Below are 26,206 nucleotides of genomic sequence, written 5' to 3' on the forward strand. Positions count from 1 at the left end.
GGGGAAAGACAGGGAAAGGAAGGCACAGAACTATGAGACCGTTTTGTAAGGTTTGATTGTAAAATGGTTTTAAAAAGCGGAGATAAAGAGTTAAACCCTTAGCTATGGCGACGCTCAGCCAACTAGGCAACTGGACTCACTTCAGCAAGTGCTGAGCGAAAGGGGGGGAGGGGCTGCATGTCTGCATGAATGTTCTGGCTAACCAAGAATGAACTTGAAATCCATTTTCCCTGCACATGCCTCAGCACTGGTGAACACGGCTGAGGTCTATTTGTTGACAGCCCTTCTGGCCCATGGCTCTGAGGGACTTCTTCTGGAACTTTCTTTGTCATAGATCTGAGATGGGAGGGATAGAGGGGGTTGGTGGAGGATTTTCCTAATCCTCTAAGATCCTCTGTCTCATAGGACAGTGTTTGAAACATTGGAAAAAATAAGAACTCTTTAGTATAAATTCCAGGCTTTTCAACATGACAAGGCCAGAATGCAGGAGCATTAGAGCGGCCACACTCCAGGGGCTAAGTCCTTTGAAAGTCTGAAACCCTGGCCTTTGCCTTCTTTCTCCCTTCCATGGCGTCAGCCATGGACACTCACTTCAATGCTGCATGCCCTGGCTACGGGATGGAGGCACAGCTCAGAATGATCCCAGTTGATGGGCCCTTCCAGTTTCCCGAGCTTTGTCCTGGGGAACCAAACTCCGGGACCGAGAGCATGCTGAGAAATTAAAGTCTTCAAGACACTCTTGGGCTCCTGGAGCCCAATTTCCATCCTAATGGCGGGGCATTCCTGCTATGCACGGCCAGAACTGTGCCATAAAACCCATCGGTGACCCTCATTCACTCCCTCCCCCCCCCAAAAAAAAGCAACGCACGTGGGGTTACTAACGGTTTGGGAATGAGCAGCAGTCAGAAACCTCCTGATCCCCAAATATGCCCAGCTGTTTCAGAACGCAAATTCAGCCGGGGCAGTCAAATCACCTCATTCCCTTCACCACCAAAAGAAAAAAAAAAATACCCCCAAAACTCTGGAGCACGCGCTTCTCCAAGAGAAACGCACATTTTACATTTTCTTAGAGAGGAAGAGCAGGACCGACCCCAGCGCCCCTAACTGCGGATCGGTGAGCAGCCCGCCAGAATCCGGCCCCCCCACCCCCTCCCCGCACCCCACGCTCCGGTCCCCGGTCCCCGGCCCCACCCGCGCCTGTCTGAGACTGGCCAGGGGACGACTGCAGAGGCCCGAAGGGGAGGGGGGCCCGGTGGCGCGCAGGCTGAGGGCGGAGGCAAGAGCGCGCGCCTTTTTGTGCGCTCCTGGCACCTGCCGGATTGGTTCGGCGGGTGCTGCCGTCGGAGTGGGCGGAGCCAGCCGAGCGACCCGCTAGGTGCCGAGTCGCAGCCGGGAGCGGCTGCAGACGGAGCGCACCTTCGCAGCTGCCGGCCGTGTCTCAGGGGCGCTGCGTCGGGCACAGCTGCGGGTGCCGCTCCTCCCGCGCTTCCCGCCCCCGGTACCTGTGCCACCCGCTCCTTAGAGGCGACTCTAAGACACCCCTCTCCCCCTGCACTGCCCCTCACCCTGTGCCTTAACCCCCGCGCCGGTCGGCCGTCTCTCGTGCCCTCCGGCCCGCAGAGTGCGACCACCATGTGCATCCGAGGGGTGCTGCGAGTCACCGTGCTCCTGCTTCTCATCAGGACCTGGCTCTCGGAGGGTAACAATGCCAGTCCCATCCCGAAACCCCGCTTGGCGGGCGCCTCTACCGCGCCCAAACTCAAGAACGTGTTTGACTGGTAAGCGGGCTCTGCCAGGCTGGCCAGGGTGGCGACAGATGCGGGCGGGCGGCTTCGGGCCGCTTGGACGGAGCGGGCTGGGGGAGACTCGGACCCGAGTCGCCGAGCTGTGGCGCTCAGGCCCTGCCTGCCGGTGCCTGGGGGGCGAGAGAGAGGAGAGGGCTGGGAGTGGGGGCGACCGGTTGAAACAGAGCTCACTAAAGCCCACTTGTTACTGTGGCGCAGGGAAGAGCGGTGCGGGTGCCCAAACTGCAGCCCCGGGGGTGGAGAGAGGGGGCCCTCGCCCTAGGGTCTGCCATCCCTCTCCAGGGACTAAGATCCTAAGATCCTAGGCGACTTTTCCCAGTCGCATCCTTTGGCACCTGTGGGATCGGGGTGGGGGTCGTACGGGGTGATGGGCAATTCTCAAAACACAAACGGTAGAGACACCTGTTTGAGTCCGAATTTTAGCCTGTTCCTTGAGGCGCGCGCGCGTGTGTGTTGGTGCGTGTGTGTGCTGAGCGGTGAGGACCTTTTCCGATGCCGCAGATAGAAATTAGTGAGTCAACCTCCTGGGAGCCCGGTCAGTGAGATCGGAGACTGTTTTAACTGGGTGCGCTTTTGTATGTACACCTATGAAAAAACATTTGAAGCTTCAGGGTTTTCCCTGTGTTTGATTTCAAGTTTGTTGGGGTCTGTGAATATCTGAAGAGATGTTAAACAGTCAGCTTTTGTATGTAGATCACAGAGAAACGTGTGTTTGCGGTGGCCAAGGAACCTGAACGCTGGCATATGGGTAGTGTGTAGTCTTTAAACAGGTGGGAATGCATTGCTTTAAGTCAGAAATACTTAACGTGCACACTTTGGAATGATGCAAAATGAAATTTTGACATTAAAGATGATCGGAGACAGTTTCTTAAATGACAAACCAGAAGTGAGCACGCATTCAGAAAAAAAAGGGGGGGAGGGGTAGTTGGGCAAGGTTCCAGCAGACATCTCTGCAATGGCCTCAACCCCAACCCAACATTCCAGACTGCGCTAGTGGACACACATACGCAGAGGTTTGCAGGGGCTGTCTCCCTCTTCATTGCGTCAAAGATTCTGAGTCATAGTGATTGATACCTAGGGCCTGTTCCAATTCACGAGCCCCTCTTGGGGAAAAGACACCCATTAAAGATCTGGATGAACTGAGTGAGCACATCAGAGACTTCTGGAAAGGCCGGCTCTGTGGGGCAGAGCTGGGTCCACTTACTAGTGCTTCTCCGAGACACGTCCAGGCTGAAAGCACACGCTTAGCCAGACGAATGCCTGCTTCCCGAGTATGTGTCTTTTTGAGGGCAGCCCTGAACCCCAAGAATCTGAAACGGTTTGGATGGGCGAGGGTCATAAATGTCTGCTGCCCAAGCCAGGCTCTCTCTCTGCGTCACATGTCATATGCGAAGTCTTCAAAACAATGTGCAAGAGGAAGGTTCACATAGACGTGACGACAGTGCCTGGCCCTAGCCCAGGTAGGGGCAATGTGAGTGGGCTGGAGAAGGTAGACAGGCTTGCCCAGCTCGGGAGGGCGCTGGGGATAGAAGACCACCATTCCTGGGGCGACCAGTTGCCCCTCCCTGGGAGGGAGGGTTCCCGCCGACCCCATACACTGCACCGAGGAGGATGGCAAGGTGGGGCCCCTGGGGCGGGGGGAGGTTTGCACTAATGGCGCAGATCTCCACTTGCCTGCTCCCTCCATCCCTCCCCTCCCCACTTCCCCCGCTGGCTCCCCTCTTCCCCACCCCCAATCCTGCCTGGTAAGCTGGAACCGGTCTGTGCGCCCTACCCTCTGAGGGGAGGGGGAGGGGAAATGGGAGCGCGTCACAGCCGCGCTTCGGGCTGACTCGGGCTGACTCACCGGGGGAAGGAGGGAGGGCGCAGAGACATGTCCATGTATGAAAGTGCATGTCCGCGTGTGCGCGCAAGAGAAGGCCCTGGAAGTTGACGCCTGGTGTGCTCTTTCTCGTTTATTCTCTGAGAAGCAATGTGGCATTTACTGATGACTTATCTGTTTTAGCAAAAATTGCGCGAACGAATCCGTGGTTCACAAGATTCTGGACAGGGTGCTGTCGGGATACGATGTCCGTCTGAGACCAAATTTTGGAGGTAAGACACATCCAGACACTAATTAGGTGGAGTAGAGCAGAGCTGCGACACGCCAGCCCCACCTAGTAAGCCGACCAGGGGCCTCTCTCCCCCCACCCCAGGCCAGGCCTGCAGCGGGCACGCCAAACCCCCAAACTCCGGGTCTTTGGCTGTACCCCTGGAATTTCCCCCACTTCTCTACTTTCTTATGCAAAAGGCCTGCCCCATTCACACTTCTTTATGATGGTGCAGAAGGAGCCTGAGGCTCGCTTCCTGCCGTTGCTGGAGCAGAATTAAGCACGGAAATGGGTAAGGTGGACAAAATGCGCCCCCCACCCTGCTCCTCGGGCTACGCTTTTCTGCTTCACCTGTGGGGGAAGGGCGCACGAGCTTCTGCTTTAAGCAGGTGTTCTGTGCACCCTGGACAGTCGCCCCGCTCAGCGAGTTCAAAACTAACGGTACGGTCTTCTCGGTCTGGTGTATTTCACCCACCCACCTGTCCTGGCCACTTCTGCCTCTGCCCTTCTCCCCAGACTTTCAGCTTCTACCAAGTTCATTTCATTCAACACACTGCAGGCAGCGTGATCTTTATAAATCCAGCCTGATCACCTCAGGAACTTCTGATAGCTTGACTTAAGTGCCAAAGAAAATTCAAACTCCTTAATGTCTGTCTAATCAATGTACTGTATACCGCAAAGTAGCCTCCCCGCTTGGAAAGGGAATGGCCTCCATCACACAGCTTTAATAAGAGAAAAGCAACCTACCCCGACCCCACAGAGCACGAGTAGCATTCTCTGGCCCAGGGGACACCCAGGAAACCTAGACGAGGGACAGAGAAAAAGAAGGGTGCATTAAATAGAGATTATAGTCACATTTGTGCTCAAAAGGACAGCAAAAAAAGCTGAAAAAGAGTGGCTAAGCCTGAAAAAAGCACTCCATTTCCTGCGGGTGGTAGAGCTCAACCCCTCCCCCCTCTAATGGGTTAATGAGTGCTAATGGCTCAAGTTTATACATATGAATAGAGGCCTTCGAATCCTGAATGCCTCAGCCCTAAAGGCTTGCTGCTTTGGGGACTTGCATGCTTGCAAGCACAGCCACCTTGAAAAACAAAGTGGTTCTCCTGGACTGAGTGAGCTTCTTCCAAATGAGAGCGGGCCCTCTTGATGGGAGAATTTCGGTGTCGAGCACAGCTGGCACCCCACTGTGTGACGCCATTTTAGATCAGTTGCACCAAGCGCCAGTGGGTGTTAAGGAAATAGCTACTATATTTTCTCCTTTCTACATTATTTTGTTTCTCAGCAAAGGTTGACCAACAGCCATTTAAGTACACCATGCACTCAGGGGCAGGGACCAAGCTCCGGGGGTGGCCAGGTACGACTGGCTGTCAATATCTCCAGGGCTCCTCACCAGCATCCTTTGAGCTGATTCGGATTTGTTTACACGAGGTGCCTAGCCTCTTGGGTTACCCTACGCTTTATGGGCACACAGGTCTGGGGCATATGAGAAAAGATGGGTCTCTGATTTGGCCAAACAGTAGATAAAGATGGGAAGGTAATGACTGTGCGTAGCGGGAGGCCTTACATGGAGTCCTGGTCCCCCCAACCCTGACTCCAGCGAGCCAGGAGGAGCCCGGAAAGTTAACAACGCTGCTTCTGGGCGAGAGGCATGGACTGCACGGCGTGGCGTTGCAAAAGGCAGGTCCCTGAGGACTTCATCTAGCCCTGCACGTGGCGTGACATTGCCGCGCAGTGAAGGAATGACCTCGTCGTCATTCCTTCATTTGTCTCAGATGTTGCGATGGATTCTAGGGAGGTAAATCGCCCCCTTCCACTTGTCCTGCCTTCCTGAGCCCATAAGGAGGGACAGTGAGGGGTTACGCGCTGAGGCATCATCACCCCAGAGATAGCATTAGACACCTGATCCCGGAGGCTTCTTGCTCCCTTTTGTTATGCTTTTAGGGACGTGGGGTACCTTAGATAAGATCTCATCCTGTCCACTGCCAGCACATGAGATGTGTCCCCTCCAGGTGGATAAATTAGAAAAAGGTACTAGGTCCCCTCCCGCCAGGCCACATCCCTGAGCCAGGACTCATAGCTTGGTGACTGTACTTCAGCTCCCACTTGTCCCTGGGAGCCTTTGGACAGGGCTATGCCCTGGTCCTTTTTCGTGTTTGGGTCCCCAGGGTGCTGCTGTAAGGGGTCGAGTCACCCGAGTGGCATGCGATGGTCTAGGACAAGAAGGCTGATAGTGCAGCGAGGCGGTTGGGGGTGGCCATCTGGCCCGTGGGTCCTGTTGCCTGCCTCACACAGTTTCTACCTTCTAAAGGCACGCGCGGAGGAGCTGAAAGGCTGTGATAAAGAACTGCCTTTCTAGAAACTCCTGTCACTACATAGCACTTTGCTGGGGATCATTCACAATAGCCCTGAATGCCAGCTTTGGGGCTGGACCCCCACGGAGTCCCATTTTACTTATCAGCAGCCATTCATGTGCTGATTCCCAGGAGCACTTTGCTTTCTGAAGCATCGGGATGGGGAACGATGCGTTTCTAGGAACGGTGCGTTTCTTTGCAGTTCAGCTTCTGAGCAGCCAGCCTTCGCCGCAGCCAGCAGGTGAATTGCAAGCGTCATGCATGTTTCCATAGCAGCGGTGTGACGTAATATGCATAGAATAAAGGCTTAGCCGTAGGGCTGGTTAGGGGGCAGCTTTGAGCCAATGCGGAAACAATAAAAATGTATTTTTCCACGGCTCCTTCTAGTTTCCTACCGATTTTCACATCTTCACTCACATCTGAGTAGGCAGTGCTAACTAACACCTAGGCCTGAAACAGACAGGCAGGGGGCAGAGACGCGCTCACACATTCAGCCGTACATTAACACGCACACCTTTCGTGTATACTAACTCACGTGAACACACTCATTAATTCACACATGGTACACGCACATGAACATCCACAGCTACTCACGCACGTGCTAGGGTGTTCGTGCACATGAGCATGCATCAACTCACATACACGCATGCCCACATTAACATGTTTGTGCACAGACATGCTCATCCATGAGTGTGCTCACACGCAAACACATTGACATTCACACAATGAACACACTCACTCAGTCACACACTCGAGTTCAATTACAGTCTCATTCACAGACATCGACTCACATGCAGTTAACATGGTCGCACACAAACGTGACCATGCATTCAGTCACATGGACATGCTGACGGATACGCTGACGTCAACAGGCTCACACAGACAACCCGCATTGACTCACAGAGCACACTCACGCACATCCTCATTCGCTCCCTCGCAAACATTTAAATATGCAAACATGCTCACATCCACTCATACGTGGTCACACAGTCACTCACAGACATACATACATGAAAGCACAAATTAACTCACACAAACTCGTGAGTGCAGAGGCACACGTATTCACTTGTACACAAACATTCATACATACACTTGCACACACCGACGTGCCTCCATGCTTCCGTGGGCCTTCTCATTGACGCATGCAATGTATGCAATCATATAGACGTTCATGCACTCACCTGTGAGTACACACAGACCCACATACGTGGACATGCTCACCTACAGAGACACGCCCCCGAATACCCCCATGCTCATGCATTCCTTCGCACCTTAACGAACTCATGTACATTCACACGTTCACTCACAATCGCTTGCACACAAATGCAGCCATAGATTCACTCCCCTACGACGTGCCCATATGCACGCGCGTGCACACACATTTACTCTCCCGCAACATACTCAAGCACAAAACCTCGTTCGCATTCTCACAGACATGCTCACACACACACGTGCACACTGACACCTTCGCCCGCGTGTGAATGCACTGACACAGATACGCTCTCACACAGCACGAAACTCAGCTCGGTTTGGGGCTCACTCTGAGTTTTTATCAGGAAGACATTTAGAGTACTTCAGCACCTTATTTTCTCTTTATTTTATTCCTGTTCCTTTTCAGGGTGTCATTGGGCCAAGCCCTGCTCTAAGTGCTTGGCCTGTATTAAGCAAGATCTGCGCTGTAATGATCCCCATTTTACCCATGAGGAACCTAAGGCTCAGAGAGGTTAGGCAACTTACTCAAGGTCACACAGCTTAGTAAGTGTCCACATGGGGTTCAAACCCAGGCGGTGTGGCTCCCGAGTCCACACTCTTCCCCTTTACCCTGCCCTGCACGTGACAGTGTCTTCCTGTGTCATAGGTGCCCCTTTGCCCGTGGGAATATCGATGTACGTCTCCAGTATTGAACAGATCTCAGAAGCCACTATGGTAAGTGTATCAGCCCCGGCCATGGGGACAGAGTACATGAGACCAGGGGCAGGATCATAAGCCAACTCCAGTTCTGACCTGCAACAGGGCCCACATGGGGGAACGCAGGTTTTGGAAACTAGAGCCACTTGGAATAAAAAATAAATCAATCAAGATAGATTCTGGACTTAAAAGTTGAAAAGCTTCGGAAGTTTTTTAAAGGTAATACAGGATACTGGTTTTGTGCCTGAGGACTTCTTTAAAAAGACATCAAAACAAACCATAAAAATAAATACCAGTAACTTCAACTATGGTAAAATTCTGTTTAGCCAAAACTTCTGTTTTGCCAAAAATAAATCAGTATATAGTAAGTGTGAAAAGATAAGTCCAAACTAAGATATTTACAACACAATGGACCAATGTTAAAAATACGCATAATTCCTGAGTTAATAACAATATTTAAAATGCAATAAAAATGATCAGAAAATCTAAATGGGAACTTCACTATCGTCAAGAAAACCAAGTAGCAGATAAACATATGAAAAGGTGCTTGACATTATTAATGAACATGCTTTCATTTTTATTTCATTGGGATTTTGTTATTTATGGCACGTAGACACAATGTTATATACAGTATATCCATGTGAGAGACTGTTATCCAATATGCAAGCAATTTAAGTGAACAGATTTTACTTACATCGACCTGAGTGCACATCACAAATAGATGTTGAGTAAGAGAAGAAAATTACAAATACGTAGAGTATGATTCCATTTGGGGGGAAAAAAATCTTAAAATAGGTCCAACTAGCCAGTTACGCTTCTTAGAAATATATACATAAACGATAAAATTCTAACAAGAAACCAGGGCATTATTTATTATCATTTGAACCTGAGATAATAGTTACTGTGGGGAATAAGTTCTGGAATGGGATATATTGAAGCTTGAAAATTATTGGTAATGTTCTATTTTGTAACTGGATTTCAGTTAAACACAGTTCATTTTATCATTTAACATCCTTATATGTGTTTCGTTTCTCATCTATATTTATGATGTGTTTCATACACCTGCGCACGTGCACGTCCTCTAACAGCGGAGGGCTGGACAGCCTCGCTTACAATTGGGATTTCCCTTTCTCTCGCCAGGACTATACCATCACGATGTTTTTTTATCAGACTTGGAAAGATCCACGTTTAGCATATCATGAGACCGACCAGAACCTGACTCTCGACTATCGCATGCTGGAGAAGTTGTGGGTCCCCGACTGTTACTTTCTAAATAGCAAGGATAGTTATGTGCATGACATGACTGTGGAAAATCGCATGTTTCAGCTTCACCCAGATGGGACGGTGCGGTATGGCATCCGGTGAGTTCTCCAGGGGCCTGGGGACCGTCCTGGTAGGCTTCCTTCTTCCCACCACGTGTCCTAGGAGCACACGCCAAGGGATACACAGAAGGTCGCACAGCTTGCGTGTGCCCTCACTCACCCTCGCCGGTCTCCCACGGCCACCCTTGGCTGTCCTGTCCCCACACGTTATCTTCTGCCATTGCTTCTGTCCATGAGTGTGAACGTTGGCCATGTTTCGATCCCTAACTCAAACTCCCTGCTTGTCAAGAAATCCTCCTGGATTTTCTCCCTCTGCCTAAGTACTGTGTACTTTCTGTCATTGATCTTCGTGTCTTTTCTCTGCCGTGCGTTGAGGGAAAGACAAACGCTGAGGCCCATGCAGTGAGGGAGGGGACCGATCTCTGCCATTGGTCACATGTGCATCACGCAGGGACCCAGGGGTGCCCAGCGTGTGTCTGTTGTTCCAACACACACGGAATGTGCGTGTCGGAACTTCTCGCTGGCCTACTGATGACAGCAGGCGGCCACCAAGGCTCCCATCACAGCGCCATCTCTTACAAGGTGTAAGAGATCAATTTAGCTCCGAATACTTCTCCAACAGGTAGCTGCCAGGGTTCAGCTCTGCGTCGGGGTCCCTCTTTCTCCGGAGAGCTTCCTCTCTGCCCCCTGCTTCCCTCTGCTTTCTCCCGCCACTTTCCCATGGACTGAGGCACTGGAGTCAGAGCAACAAAGCTCGCAGGGAACAAGACACTGCTCACACTGGTGTCATTTAAAGGGGGCCTGCACGGAGGACTCATAGAAGGGAGAGACGCATGTGCACGTGCCCTTGCACACACACGCCCTACGCACTGTGCCAAATGGCAGTCACTCTGAGGATTGAAAGGGACTCGGCTAGGGTGAGCAGCTGGGAAGGGCAGGATGAGGTACAGGACACAGTGTCACAGCTGAGGCTGCAGAGGGCGCTGGGAATTTTCCTCTTAACCACTTGCCCAGCTTCTCTGCGACCTCACGCCAGATTCCCCTCAGGAAGCCACCAACACGTGGCCCCTCTGTACGCGCTGCCATCTTGCTAGGCCTCGGTATGCTCGCAGGCACACACGCAGTTGGCGGCAGCGCCCATGGGCAAAGACGGGCCTGCGCCCCTGCTGCCATCCGCCCTGAGCACTGCGTACGAGCACTCCGCAGCAGGCCTGGGGCTTCGGCGGCTTCGGCGCGGCACCATTTCCTCTCCACGGCCTTGCTGCTTCCTCAGCAAGAAAGTCCCCTTTCCGCCGCTGCATCCTGAAGTGTCCTGCCTTGCCACGCGCATTCTTTGTTTTAAGTCCTGGGAGATCTCGTGGTATTTTTTGTCACATGCAATTTTCCTCTCTTCCCTACACAGCTGCGACTCATTTTTCCACTAGGAAGGAAGGAAAGAAAGAAGACAGGGAGGGAGGGAGGGAGGACGGGAGGGCCCAGCTCGAGCGCAGGCAGTATGGGAAGGTGCCGGGCGGCTCAGTCCTTGGGGGCACCTCTGCCTGCGCTGTTCGGGGCGGCGTTTCGCCTGGCCTGACTTGCTTCTCCCTCCGTCACGCTTTGCCTTTGCAGACTCACCACCACGGCGGCTTGTTTTATGAATCTGGAAAAATTCCCTATGGACAAGCATACCTGCAAGTTGGAGGTGGAGAGCTGTACGTGTACCTCCCGTGGCCCCTGTATCCCCACCTGGCGTCACGGCCGTCAGGAAAGCAAAGGCACACTTGGCAGTGAGAGAGGGACCCCACGTCTCCCCTACTTCCACGCTTCCGCTTTCTCTCTCTCCTTGACAGACAGACGTGTACATGACATCTGGAGAAAGGTGGCCTTTACGAGGCATCAATAGTCCCGTGGGGAAGCTGCACGAGCTCGTGCGTCACAGCCCATCTCTTTGTTTGCTCTCCTTGCTGGCCGAGAAACCCCAAACTGGGGGTTCTCGTTCCTAGTGGCCCCCGCCCGCATGCTCACACTCAGCAAAACGCAAAGGAACTCCCAAAAGTGCAGGTCCCAACCATTCTTTGGGGGTTCCGCAGAACGCACTGCTGCTTCCTGACACTCACTGACGCTGTTTCTCTCCACGGCCCAGATGGCTACACGGTCGACGACATCATATTGTACTGGGAAGGCCATGAGGACGCCATCAAGGGGACCGAGGACCTACGCATCCCTCGGTTCAGCTTCCTGGGGAAGACGATGAGTAACAAGCAAGTGGTTTTCTACACAGGTGGGTCTCATCATTCCCTTGTCCCCTGTCTGTAATCTCCTTTGTTACCCCGGTAACGTCCTGGAGACTTCTGCCTTGGACCTCTACACTCTGTGCCGCCTCCTTGCCTATTTCTTTTCTGGTTCTGGAACCTTCCAAACCCCGCTTTATAAAGTCCCAAGGGCGTACTTTCTGCAAGTTAGGAAGCGCGCGCAAGCACGTGGTCAGGATTGACACTCCGCCGGCGCGAAGGGTTCGTGCTCTTGATAAAAACGGGCGTCTTCTCAGGCCAGCCCCTCACCCCCAGCATCGATGTGCAGCTTTGAAGTATCTCATGTCTGTCCCACTTCAAAACCTCAGTCGACATATAGAGGAAGGGAGAGAGCAGGCTTGCTGTGCCATACGGGCCTACTGACAGATGCCATTGTCACTGGCCTTAAGGCAGCAGACGGGGTTAGGGCTGCAGAAAGCCCAGGCTCTGGAGTAGCACAGGCTGAACAGCGCATCGGTTTCTGCTCCTCTATCCTGTACTTCTCCCCGAAAACCCCCCACAGCCCTGACGCCAGCATGTCTCCTTGCCAGGTTCCTACGAGCGCCTGACACTGAAGTTCCTGGTCCAGAGGGACATTTTCAGCTATCTCGTGCAGGTCTACTGGCCCACTGTCCTCACCACTGCTGCCTCTTGGGTATCATTTTGGATGAACTATGAATGCCCTGTAGCCAGGGTGACAGTCGGTAGGTCCTCCCCCACTCCCACCCCAGAAAGGAGCTTACTTGGGCCACCTAGCTCAGAAAAAAAGTTGAGAGGAAGGGAAGAGTACTGGGAGCATTGTGACTGCACAGGCAAGCAGATGAGATGGGGTCAGCCGCACAGGCATGCGGACAGGTGCTCGGCCATTCTCCATCAGAGAGGCCAGCGTTGGAGACAGGTGTGAAAAAAAAACTCAGGCTTGGATCTTCGTTATGTTGGGCCCGAAGTACCAGAATTCATTATTTTCTGGATACATAATAAATGGATGGAAAAGTCAGTCATAAACATAGATCGGAAATGCAATAAAACAAACGTTGAAGAAGAGCTTATCCAAATTCCTTACCAGGCAGCAGAGAACTTCCAGAGGAGCTGCTTTCGATGAGTGTTCAGGGTAGTGCTGAGACAGATGCCATTGGAGCCCAGAGGAGGAAGTGACCCAGGTCTCATTGGCTAAAATCCCACCAAGAAAGTGTTGCGCCAACTGAGTTTTTCGAAGACTCATAGGAGGCACAAGACTTGGCATTCCCTAAAATAGAAAACGACTTGAGTAAAAGCACAGGGGCCCTGACGTGGGACTAAATCACTGAGTGCTTGGGGCAGGAGCTGGGGAACTGGGGAGAGTAGCAGAAAGCAAGCCTGGGAAGACTTGGAAGGACCTTAAAATTCCAGTTGGAACGTCACGTCTAAGCGATGGGGAGCATTATAAGTTTTTGAGCGGTACCGAGAAGGGGCCTAAAAAAACCAGCTCCTAAGTTTATCTGGCCCCACCCTGAAGAATGCGCGTGTCCAGGTCTGGTTTCTCCTTCATCTCTGGGGCAGAGTCCTCGGCCTCCGTTAGGAGCACGTGCTACACTAAACCTTTATTTATATTTGTGTAATGTTTTACGGCTCATGAATCCTTTCTGGGGACGTGATCTCATTTAAGAAAGGCCAGAGGGGAAAAGACCATTATAGGGCAGAATGGGGCTGGGATGTCAGTCACTGTGAAAACACAGCTGGAGGTTTGGACTTGAATCTAAGAGCAGTGGGAAGTCACAGGAACAATGACACACAGGCTGGGTGTGAAGGTGTGGACAATGGAGCAGAGGACAGCTGAGCCACGGCCCCAGGCCTAGAGAGCTGAACACCTCCAGATGGTCTTCCCTCCCTTCCTGTAGGATATGGGCGCAATGGCTTGTCAAGAGCTGCGGCCACCTGAGGAGGCTCACCTGTTTGTTCCATCTCGTTTGTAGGTCTGACTTCAATGCTCATCCTGAATACCATCAACTCACATCTGCAGGAAAAACTCCCCCAGTTTTCCTGCATCAAGGCCATCGACGTCTACATGGTCGTATGCTTCTTCTTCGTGTTCCTGTCTTTGGTAGAATACGTCTATATCAACTATGTCTTCTACGGCCGCAGAGGGTCCCGGCGCCTTTACAAGCAACGCAGGCGAGCCCGAAGAATCATGGCCCGCTATCGCTACCGGGGGGCGGGGCCGAAGGTTTGCCTTTTTAAATGATGATCAGCTTTCCCAGAGTGCTTCTTAAGCCCAAGCTTAGCATTTGACCCTTTCATACTTAGAAGTAGTTCCTTTAATAAGCACATATGTATGCATGCGTCCTCCCTGCCCCCCTACAGATAACAAAGAAGTAGAATTTATTATCGCTCCTGTATAGGGTTCAGTCATTGTCGAAGGTCACGAGGCTGGTATGTGGCAGAGCTAGATTTCTTCAGATCTTTGGCCTTCAAACCCAGTCCAATTAGCGTGCTTCCCAGGGCACAGAGAGGATGAAAGGAAAAGGCAGGCACCAGAGAGGCGGGCCTGGCCCTCCTTCCTTTGCTCTTCTGACTCCTAAAGTCCTGCTGAAACATTTGCTGCTCGTGGTACACGAATGTCCAGCACCCGGCCCTCCGCAGGGAGCCCGGTCCCACCCACCTGCGGTGGCCTCGCCCTGTCCACCGCACGGCACTCCAGAGGAGACATCTGCCCCAGAGACACACAGGCTCGGCAGCCACCAGGGCCCTCCCTTACGTGACAAGAGCCTCCCGGCCCTGCTCCTCAGCCCCTTGCACCCCCAAGAGACCCCAGGAAGAGGTGATTCTGTCAGGGGACGAGATCGCCAATCACATTACAAGTGCTGATGAGGAAGGGCCTCCCCTCCCCGAAAGTGCTTATTCACATAGGATTCGGATCTGCCCATTTGATGAGTCCCTCTCCACTTCCCTCCTCAAAGAATGACCAGGTCACCATCGAACACGAAAGCATCTCTTCTCACTCCGGATCGGTGCGGGCCCGCCTGGCAAGCCCAGAAAACCTCAGTTCTCTGAGCTCCATCTCCAAGCGGGCCCCGCTGGCTTCCTCGGAAAGCTTTAGCTCGCTGTCTTCTATCTCGCGCCGCTGCCGCCTGGCCACCAAAGAGAGCCTGAATGATCCGTCCTCCAGCTCAGACCAGTGTGTGCCGCAGTGTGACATTTACGACAGCGATTACGATGACGGTAGCGAAGCTGATCCTGTTAACATCTTCAGACGTGCCGAAGACCGTAGCCGTGCTGTGCCCTTTGACGAAGAAGACGACCCTAGAGAGAGCTCCAGCAATTGGAGGCATCTCCTCGACCGCCGCCAGAAGTCGGTGCAGAAAGCGAGCAGTGACCTCGAAAACCTCGACGACGTCTTTAACATTTCGAGAAGAATCAGCGTCCAGCGCGACCGCCCTAACGTTGAGGAGAGTGCCTGTCGCGATGACGATGGCAATGACAGCAGCTGGGAGGGCGATAGTTTCAGGGCCTTTGATGAGGAGAAGGATAGCGATTTCGGGTCTGATGATAGCTCCCCTCCAAGCCCCGGGCAGTCCTGTGGCAGGAGGCTTGTGCACAAGATCTTTCACCCTCGCTACATCCCTAATATCGACAAGTGGTCCCAGGTCCTCTTCCCTCTGGCCTTTGTGCTGTTCAACATTGTTTACTGGGGGAAGAACTTACTCATGTAATCCCATAGCGTCCCAGAGCAGCAGGGCCATTGGGGCCGTGTTACTTTCACAGTCTCTCTTGGTTTTGTTTTGCCTTTTGTTTGTTCGTTTTATTTTTGCTTATTGGGGCAGTCGGATCCGTTGTGTTTTTCTTTATAAACGCAAGGTGGGGAGTAGCCAGAAAGGAGGTGTTCTGGCCGGGAGGAGTTGGAGGTAGATCGCTCACTGATTTTCCTCTTCTGCTAGAAGACTCCCTTTTTTAAAAGACTTTTAACAGCTGAGAAGCGCAGAAAAGCCCCTGGAAATGTTGAGAAGACAGAGAAAAGGGGCCATGTTAGATTTTCTTTTTCATTATTATTTTTCTTTTCCTTATAGGGATTATGTTCCTTGCTCACCTGCTGCTTAGGGTTTTAAGGGGGGAAAGTCAAGCTTGAAAGGTCAGGGGACCGGCTTCTAGAGAATTTGAGGAATTTTGAAAGTGCCTTTTCCCCAGTATTTTTTTTTTTTTTGGTGTTTTGAGTGTGGTGGTGTGGTGTGGGGTTGGGAGTGGAAAATAGATGAGTGGTTAGGGGTGCTGAGCAGGATGTCGGGGCAAGTGAGCGTATGTTTCCAGCAGGAGCTGAGGGGTACGGGGGAGGCGAGTGACGTGTGCTTGGAGACGACCCAGATTGAACTGGTGTCTTCCGAGGGACTGAAATTCTCTCGTCTCTATTTCCACTTCAGAATGCTCGACAATAGGGACTTGGTACCTCTAAGTCAGATACCGAGCTGATCACTAGTCACAGAGCAAGCGCTCGGTTCTGACTTGCTGTCTTGCCATCCGATCTAGAATAGCGGATGAACGGGTGTCGCGAATCTGTATATACTAATCCTTTCTGTTTGTCTAGTGCAGTGTCTACTAGCTCACCGACCTATCACATCACATCGTCAGACCATCACAGGAGCTCTGTGAGCCAGGGAAGGCAAAGCACACTGTCCCGTGTTCCGAGGGCAAAAATTGGAGCTTCAGGACATGCGGCCAGTGAGTGATAGAGCCACCCCACTTAATCTTCCTTCTTATCCTTTTACCCCTCAACTGAGGTGCCCCCTTTTTCCTCACCTTTACTACTAAAAGGGGTGCTCCACCAGGTTCTGCTTATCTGCCAGTCACCAAACCTCATGCTACAGCACCAGGAAGAGGCTGGTGACCAATGTGAACCGAACACATGGAACACGGGGACTGCCACCCAGTGGGACTCCTAAGGGGGAAGTAGATAGTAGCTTGCGCTCCAACTTGCCAAGCAGCTCCGCCTCGTTGGTGGAGGCCGTGGGAGAACAAGATTGCCAAGCACCCGGTCTGCGTGCCCCCTCCTCCCCCGGCAGCCTCCCCTGCAGCTCTCAGCCACTTACCCCTTGTCACCGTGTTTCTGTGTGTGCCAGGGCGTGTGCGAGCATCACAGTAGTTCTCTGTTCACATACAACTAACTGTTGGAGAAGATGCAGAGCAGTATGTATGTTGGTGTAAATCTCCACGAGTGCGTGCGTAACAACGTGTGGATGCCTATGTGACTTAGGTATTTGTGCGCACACACGTGGGTGTATTCTTTGTGCATGTATAAGTGCACGTGTGCACGTCTACGCTTATTTTTCTGATTTAAGTGGGCGTCAAAGGAAATACCCCTGCAAGCAAACGCATCCGTGTTAGTGGGTCTTCTAGAACAACCAGATTTCCCTTGGCCTGTTCCCGCATGGGGAAGGCGGGGTCTATTTAGCCAGGCTGATTAAGTGACTTATTTCTTTCCAATTCCTGTTTCCGGGAGCAGCGTCCCCCGGTCCCCATGTACTCCTCTCTTCCTCTTTCCGCCCATCTCTCCTATCCTTTGGATCAAAGACGCAGAAGTTGACCGTAGTCCTAGAGTCCTAGGAAGCGATAATCTAGTGCCTTGAGTTAAGCTGCGCGTGCAGAGCATTTCGCTTTGTCCTGAAAGGACACGTGTAGGATGCCTTAGAGATGCGTTGAGAACAGAAACGCGACATGGAAAACTAGTGAACAGCAGGGACGGTTGTATATAGCCTTTGTAACTCATCCCTTTATTCTAGTCGCCTTGTAAGCCTGACCTTGGAGGCAGCCCCAAGCAGGTGGGTGATGTGTGGACATGGGCAGGGAATTGGCTGCCAGTAGCTGGATGCAGAGAACCAAAGGTGCCTGGGAGATGGCTGTACGCACGGACTGTGGTGGCGGGCCCATTCAGGGGCAGGGGCCATTTAGTAGTCATCCTGGGATGGTGGTTGGCTGACCTTCAGCCTTGAATGTGAAACTCCCTCTTCTTACCCCGTCCAGGGAAAGAGACGGGGCAGTAGGGTTAGAGGGAGAGGATCTCTAAGGAGCCCCAGGGACTGACTGCCTAGATCAGCCCAGCTTGTCATCTCTCTTATTCGTCACTATACACACAGCATCTACACACAGACTCCTACACACACACATCCACAGATACCTACACAGTCACACGCACATGTATACACACACGGGGCACTCCCCCTCGGCAATATACAGACATACACGCACAGATATACAGACACATGTTCACAAGCACAATCGTATCCGCACGCGCGCACACACACATACACACGCAAATCTTGTAAGATAGAATAAAATAAGCCAGTTGCCACTGGAATGTCTTAGAGTGCCTCTTACGTTTTTGGACATTCCTCACAGAGACCCAGGTTGGGAAGAGAGCCATGACCCCACATCTGAAGCTCCCATCATGGCTACAGAAAGCCTTAAATGTTGATTGGTTGGTTTGGATTCGGGCTTCCAGGAGCCTCGAGGGCCTGCGAGCCCTGTGAGAGGCAAACGTTCATTTGGAGTGAGGTGTGATACAGAGACCGGAGCAGTGAGGACGACAAAGGGCTTTTAAGATGTTTTCTGGCAGCAATGCACAGGGAGACTTTTGAGAACAGGGCAAAGGCGAAGAGGCCAATTGTAAATAGCTTTATAGATCCGCATAGATAGACAAATAACATACCTGAAAAAGGTATGATTGCCCTATTGTGCTGCAACTTGAACTGTGTGAGGTTGAGTGTCAAGGTGAGGCGGAGGTTTGGCAATGAGCCCTTCGGAAAACTTGAACCTTCTGAGTTTGTCACGGACTCGATCGTTTCAGTCTGAAGATTGCCAGATCTCCCCTTGTCGCGTTCTGTGTGTGTTCTGTCATCAGCATTGTCGTCGAGCCCCATCCTCAGCTGTCTGCCAGCCGTGCAGACACACGCCCTCCTCCAACTGGCTGCCTACGACGACCCCTCCCACTCCTCACTTCACACCAAGTAACTCTGGAAGTATATAGAGCATCTAGCGGGGCGCTTCTTGGGGTCAGCCCATGGAGCCTTTCTCGGCCCCGGCCAGGGAGTGCTTGTGGTGATGGATAAACTGGAGCGTGGGCAGAGGGAAGGGTCTTGTCAAGTTGAGGATGGAGCAACCCCCACGTTACCCCTGTACCTCCTTTCTTTTCCCACGTGGGCGATCATTAACTGTCGCCCTCAAATCCCCTCTCCCTCATCGCCATGGGAAAGACATCTGTCTCTCCAAAGTGTCAGTTTCTTGTGGGGATGTGTGACACGTTTCCTACCAAGTTCTGGCCCGTTTCATCTGCCACTGTGGGGTGCCTTTGCAGAGATAACAGGCGATCTGCTGGGTCTTACCAGAGCTTTGTCAAATGTATTCTTACAATCCATGCCATCTTGTTAATAGCAAGGCTGTGAAATCTTTGCATATTTAGAGCTGTGTTTTGCTGAGACCGTGACCATTTCTCGCTGTGTGCATAAAGGAGTTAATCCTCCGAGCTATTAACTAATGAATGCATTTGCTAAGCTATCCAACCGCATGGTACCCTACCGCGGGGCTGAGCATCAAAGGAAATTTGTGACTTTCCTACAAAGTGCCGTGTCATATAGTGTCCTGTGATCAATATTCAATCTCTACTATCTATCGGGGTTGGGTTTTCAGGGTGGGGGGCGTTACAGTGTTTCCTTCATAGACTCTAATTACGAAATAGCCCTAGTTGGTCAGGGTCATCTCTGTTGACTCAACATGTATGAGCCTTTGCACCCACCATCTTGCCAGGTTGTGTCCCTGGGGTCAGTAGTCATCAGCAGAAGTGAAGGTGCCCAGGTGTAGAGTGCAGTGGCCGCAGGCGGTGTCAGGGAATAATTCAGAAGGCAGCCAAGGCAGAGCCATCCCGGAGGCAGGCGACAAATGCACAGAAGCCAGGTCTAGAGCAGTGAAATGCCGGGCCTGCGCAGTGAAAACCAAGGAAGGAGAAAGGGCCAAGACCCACGTGGCCCGCAGGAGGGCGGAGCAGCAGAGACCCCTCCCAAAAGACCTGGTGCCCTCTTTGTCCTTATCCGATGTGAATCCTTGCATGAAAAACACCTTGACCAGCTCTGACTTCAATAAAGGATGACACGAAGAAACATAAAATTATGCTTCTGAGAAACACTGAAATAAAGGTTTGTAAATAACTAAAAGGTGAAAAATAAATGCATGTAATGAAAAATACGCTTACGGGTCATTGTGTTTCTTCCATGATGAGTTGGGAGGGAGCTTTATCTGGGCCCTGGAAGCCTCTGGCTTCCACTGCTGCCCTTCGCCTTCCCCCGCCCTGCACGTGGCCCCCCTACACTGGGACATCTGAATCCATGGTTTTCTAGCGGATGGGAAATAAGTAACATCACAGTTGAAGTTAGTTTACACTTCTGCACAAGCTATTCTAATCATTTGAAACAAAAGTTGTGAGGCGCGGTGAGCCATTATGATGCCAAAATACAAATGCACTTGCAATGCAGACGTTTCCATTTTTAAACTTTCCTTTGCCACGGGGACGTGCAGAACAAGAGCAAGGAAGCCCTGTTGGGGGGCAGGAAGAGAGGGCATCATGCCGGGGATGTAAAAAGTATGCAGGGTCGCATTAAAATGTCCTGCTGATGGTGCCAAGGGTCCTTGCTGTGGCCCACATTTGTCAGCACTCTCCTCCAAGCGAATGATGAAAACCTTGGAGCTGCGACAGGAATCCTAACCTAATGGCTCGTCCTCTCTGGTCCCTTTTGTGCCCAAAGCAGGCCAGGAGAAAGCTATGCATTCACACTGCTGGGGCTGCTCTACCCATGGTGATGGGGCGGGGACAGACCTGGTGTCACAGGTACATGCAAAAGGAGGAGATACACCAGGGCCAGGCGAGGGAGGGACATGCAAAGTTTTCACAGTACACCTGGAGTCTGCCTTTTGCCACTGAGTTCTTTTTCACTGGCTAAGTTCTTGGTGTCGAGTCAGCAAATCTGAAGGTGGCCCGTGACCCCAGATGGAGCCTGTGGCCCTTGAATGGTCTGATTGTCACTCGCTGCCCACTGAGTGCATATGTACCCTAAGGTATAGGTTGAGAGAAGGGGGCGTGGTTTCCTTGCCCGTCTACAGCTTCCCTAGTTCTCGGTGTGAAAGACCCTTCGCCACAGCCTCTCCAGGCTCCCAGCAAGGCCTCTTCCCAGCCTCCCACGCTGGCTAGCTTCCTCCCAGCCCTGGGATGGCCTCCCAGGGGCCCCTTGGTACTGTCACAGCGCTGCTTACCCAGTCCAGGTCTCTGCCAAGCTCTTCTCCTGATCAGAATCTCAAAGGAATTAGGAAGGTATACAGGACTGAAGCAGGTTTTATTTTTTAGAAACCTTAAGCACATTTTTTGTACTGATATGTTTAAAAGCAATAGGGGGCTAAGGACCTATTCGTCGTGAGTCTCAAACAAGTTTCTGTCCAGTAGTTTGGAAGTAACTCAGGGACTGCACGCCGAACAAGCACCAGAAATAAAACAGAAACTTCCCATGGCCAGGCTAAGACTTGTTGCAATGGACACAGTTCTGCATCCCCGATTCTAGATTTCTCAGTTCCGATTACAAACCAACTTCTTACAAAGTCTCCCTTCGATATCACATGGGGGAACTGGGGTTAAAAATTTTCTGGAGATAGTGGACCCCAGCCCCCACTTCTGCCTAGAATCTTCTGTGTTCCCTGTTCATTTGGGGACCCCCTCCAGTCGTCTCTTTTCCCAGCCCCTGACCAATTAGCCAGCCCATTTTCACCCCAGGCCTGGGGTGCTGCTCAAAGCTCCGCCCATTAGGAAGATTCCCCCTCCCCACGCAGTTTCAAAACCACCCCCAAGTGCCATCCGTGTTCACCTTGTACGCACACACTAAACCAGCCCATGCTTAAACCGGCCGGGGCCTAGAGAAACCCCAATGGTCACAGCTGGAAAGGGGTCACACTGCTCCAACCATACTGGGTGGTATGGAGGTCTGAGCTATCTGCTCATGTAATTATTTGAGCTTTTTGGTCCAACTCTTCCCCCTACAGAAGGTTCTCTTGCCCACGATCTGGCCAACACTAGCGATAGAAAGACACCTCTGTGCCTTGGTCACAAATGTTGGTCTAACTCCTTTACACACAATTTCGCACCTAACCAGAGACCCTTTTCTGTTACTGTGTTTGTGGTTTGGTGTGGGCCAGGACTTCAGGAAGTGCCATCCCCCACCTGAGTAGAAAGGACTCTACACCATCACCTCACCAGACGATGGCTGACCGTATAATACCCAATTCGTTACAGGAAAATCAGGAGAGGTTAGGTAGGCGCTGCTGTGGTGACGACCTCAAAATCCCAGTGACTTAACCCCAAGACATATTTATTTACTTCTCACATTGTGTGTCCAATGCAAGTCATCAGGAAGCTTCTGCTTATTGTAGCCATTCAGGCCCACGCTGACAGAAGCCTCATCGACACGTGCTTCTCCATCCAGTCTTTGTAGCATGGGGAAGGGACAGCGATCGGGTCTCACACCAGTGATTAAACATTGCAGTCAGAAAGGACACACATCACTCACACTCACGACTCATCAGCTAGAACTTAGCGCGCGACCCAACTGTAAGGAGCCAGGGGGTTAAGTTTGCCACGTACCCAGGGGAGCTTAGCCACACACCGCTAAGTCGTGGTAACGAGGACCAGTGGGAGTTTCCCTTGATCTTTGCAGGGACATTGCTTCCTCCTCTCCCCACTCAGAGATGCTCGTGTGCTCCTTGCATTGCAGTCTTTTCTCTTTTAACTTTGACACACGAGTCAGCAACATACATTAAAATTCCAAAATGCCGTCATTCGTCAATGGCAGCGTCTGTCATTGTTTTTTTTTTCAATTACGGTTGACATTCAATATTATTCTATTTCGTTTCCGCTGTACAGCATACTGGTTAGACATTTATAAAATTTAGAGTGATCCCCCTGATTAGTCTAGCACCCACCTGGTACCATATGTAATTATCACAGTATTATTGACTATATTCCCTCTGCTGTGGTTTACATCCCCATGACCATCAGTTTGTTCTCTGTATTTATGAGCCAAGATATGGAAGCAACCTAAGTGCCCATCAATAGATGACTGGATAAAGAAGAGGTAGTACATATATACAGTGGAATATTACTCAGCCATGAAAAAGAACGAAATCTTGCCATTTGCAACGATATAGACAGACCTACAGGTGAAATAAGTCAGACAGACAAATACCATATGATGTCATTTATATGTGGTGTGTCTGCCATTCTCGAAGGAGGGCTTTCTGGCCTTTGGAGGAAGTTGTACTCTCTCTGTAGACAGGATTCCAATTTCTCCTTCCAGCCACTCTGGGCCAATCATCACCACTCCCATCTGGGGCAGTCGTACTGGCTGAAGGTCACACCTTCATGATGGGTGGGTGTGGGTGCAGTGTCCAGAAGGAGCTTAAGGTGAGCAATCATTCCTCTCAGCCCTTCTCCCCAAAAAAGGAAAGACAGCCCTTTGCTGTTTCAAATGGCTGCTCTACCAAAATCCCAGAGGTCATGGAGGCCAAGAGCTGAAACCCAGCCCCTAGCTGTATCCAGGTTTAGGGGAAGACTTTTCTTATCTGAGCTTTCCACCTTTACCACCAAGGATTTACAGCCAATTCTGGCTGCAAGGGGAGGCTAACTGCATTAGAGATGCTAAAACCAAAACTGAGGAAGAAACCAAACCCCGCCATAGCTGAATTAGTCCCGGGCAAAGTGGACCTGGAGATGCCCCGAGTCTTCAGTGAAATCTTTAACAAAACTACAAGTAAACTTCTTTTGGAATCTCAGGGTTTCTGAATTCTGAGAGTCCTGTCAAGAGTGAGGGCAGCTCAAAGGAAGTGTGTGGAGCAGAGATAGGGGTGGGCCTAGTTCTGAGCTAGCAACTCTCCATGGGTGGATGAGAGGACCAAAATGGACTCTTTCCTCGTGTAAGACCTCCTCAGCCAATGAACTCGTGGCCCTATTTGTGGGAGACCCCATTCTCATTCAGAGAATGAGACTGCCAGCCAGATACCTTTTCAACCAGGAGCTTCAAACCCCATTTTGACGGTGGAGGGACTTCATTAAGTCACTTCCATGACACATTCTGCCCAGATTGGTGGTGGTTCACGTGCTAGAGCGGAAGGCCTTCCGCCGCCATCTCTGGAAGCACCTTGACCACTGCGCTCCTCACCATTTGAAGTACCCCTGATCTGAGGAAGGAGAGAGATCCCTCCACTGCTCTGTTACATAACCTAAGCCCCAGGACGAGGGGTGGGGTGGTCTACAGAAAGGGTTTTCTGCAAGACAGCAGGATCTGCAGGACACCTTCACTGGAGCAAAACATGCCCTTGTCATGAGTCTCTGGAATCGTGTTGTCAGCCATACATCTATGAGGATGTAAGACACACTTTCCAGAGCTTCAGAGGTCAACAGAAAGACCGGTGCAGTGGGAGACCAGATAAACAGATCGTCGGCCCAGGTAGCTTTCTCCCAAGCCATTGCTAAGTACCAGCTACTGCTCTTTGAAAGCAAAGGCCCATGAAAGCGGCAAGGCCGTCAATGCTAGAGACAGGGCGCACAGAAGGAGCTGTCATTTCCTATCCTCCCCAATACACATCATCTTCACCCCCTTGGTTATTGATCTGACCAATGTCCTCAGCCTCTTTCAGTCATTCCCCCTCCAGCATTATCTATGCCCTACTTGACCCAGATTGCTGGCTCTCTAGATGATAGAATATATGAAAGCTCATTGTACTATTCTGTATACTTGTATGTATGGTCGAACATTTTTATAATAACGATTTTAAAAGTAGAGAGGGTTCCAGTTGCATTTTGTTTTCTATATCGATCTCCATTGCTCTTAAATGTCCCCTTTTTCATAAATCAAGGGTCCATACACAAGGATGTCTGTTTCAGGGCTCTATTCGGTTCCATTGGTCTATTTGTTAAATCCTATATCCATACCACAAACTTAATTACTATAGCATTTTAACAACTCTTACCTAGTAGTGTAACTCACTTTGTCTTTTGATATCTCAAGAGTGTTTGGCCTAATTTATGTTAATTTAAATTTTAGAATCTTTATCATGTATCATACATGAATGTAAATAAATATATTCACCCGCAAAGCCTTTTGGGCTTTTTATTGGGATTATAGTCAATCTATAGATTAATTTTAGGGGGAATTGACATGTTTACAATATCGAATCTTTACATCCATGATCACATTATACTTTATATTTATGTAGATCTTCATTAATTGACCTGTGTAGCATTTTTTACATTTGTCCCATAAAGTTCTTAGATGTACTTTGTCTAGAATCGTTCTTGGCACTTCATATTTTAGTATGACAGGTTACAGATTACATTTTGTTTACTTTCATTTTTATACCGCTTGTTGCTGTTGAAACAAAAGTTTATTTTTTGTATATTGATGTTAAACCCAGCAAACTTTACATACACTTTTATTGATTGAATAGTTTAACTTTAGTTCTTTTAAACTTTCTTCACATCTAGTTTAATCATCTATTAATCATGGCAACTTTGTTTCTTATCTTCTGATCTCTAACTCTTTTATTTTTCTACTTCTCATCACTGGCTAGTATTTCTATCGAAATATTGACTAGAATTGGTGATAGGTATATTTGCCTAGTTCCCAATTTCAAATGAAAAGCTTACAACTTTTCCTCACATAGGTGTGATGTTTTCTGTAAGTTTTCCATACACATCCTTTATCTAGTTGGTTACATTTCCCCTTTTTGAATTATTTAATAAAATTTTATTCTAGAATAGCTTTAGAGTTACAAAAAAAATGCAAAAATAGTTTGAAGAGTTCCTATATACTCCTTACTCAGTTCCTCTATTAATAACATGTTATATGGTACATTTGTCACAACTACCGAACTAATCTTGTTACAATGTTATTAATAAAAATCTATACTTTATTCAGATTGCCTTACTTTGTATCTAATGTCCCTTTTCTGTTTCAGGATCCCATATAGGATCCCACATTACATTTATTTGTCATGCCTCCTTAGTATGCTCTCGGCTGTGACAGTTTCACAAGCATTTCTTATCTTTGGTGACCTTGACTTGACAGTTTTGAGGAGTACTGATGAGGTATTTTGTAGATACCACTCAGATTTTTTTTCTGATGATTACTAGCATATTCAACAGAGCAGTGAATTAAATGAACAGTCTGTGTCTGAGGAATGAAAATATGACTTAACATTAGAAATTGCTTTCAATCGTAATTTCCAACGTTAACAAATTAGAGGAAATAAAACACATTTGATCATGCAAAAGGGTAAGGAAAAAGTCTTTTAAAGAAATTCAAGATGAGTTCATAGTAAAAAGTCTCAGCAAACTAAGATTAGAGGAACTTCCATTTCCTAAAATAAATAGTAACGTACTTAAATGTGAAATGTTAGAAGCAGCCC

General features: G+C 50.2%; 1 protein-coding gene across 1 annotated transcript; it reads left to right on the forward strand.

Annotated features, from left to right (window-relative positions):
• Positions 1-1,632: 1,632 nt before the first annotated feature.
• Positions 1,633-15,439, forward strand: GABRQ (gamma-aminobutyric acid type A receptor subunit theta). Its single transcript, XM_016164576.2, has 9 exons — positions 1,633-1,778; positions 3,811-3,899; positions 8,105-8,172; positions 9,295-9,515; positions 11,085-11,167; positions 11,599-11,736; positions 12,298-12,450; positions 13,699-13,949; positions 14,683-15,439. The coding sequence occupies exons 1-9, from the start codon at positions 1,633-1,635 to the stop codon at positions 15,433-15,435; spliced, it is 1,902 nt and encodes a 633-aa protein (XP_016020062.2). The 3' UTR covers positions 15,436-15,439.
• The last annotated feature ends 10,767 nt before the right edge of the window (positions 15,440-26,206 follow it).

The sequence above is a fragment of the Rousettus aegyptiacus genome, unplaced genomic scaffold (genome assembly GCF_014176215.1).
Source record: "Rousettus aegyptiacus isolate mRouAeg1 unplaced genomic scaffold, mRouAeg1.p scaffold_m13_p_9, whole genome shotgun sequence".
Taxonomy (NCBI): Eukaryota; Metazoa; Chordata; class Mammalia; order Chiroptera; family Pteropodidae; genus Rousettus; species Rousettus aegyptiacus.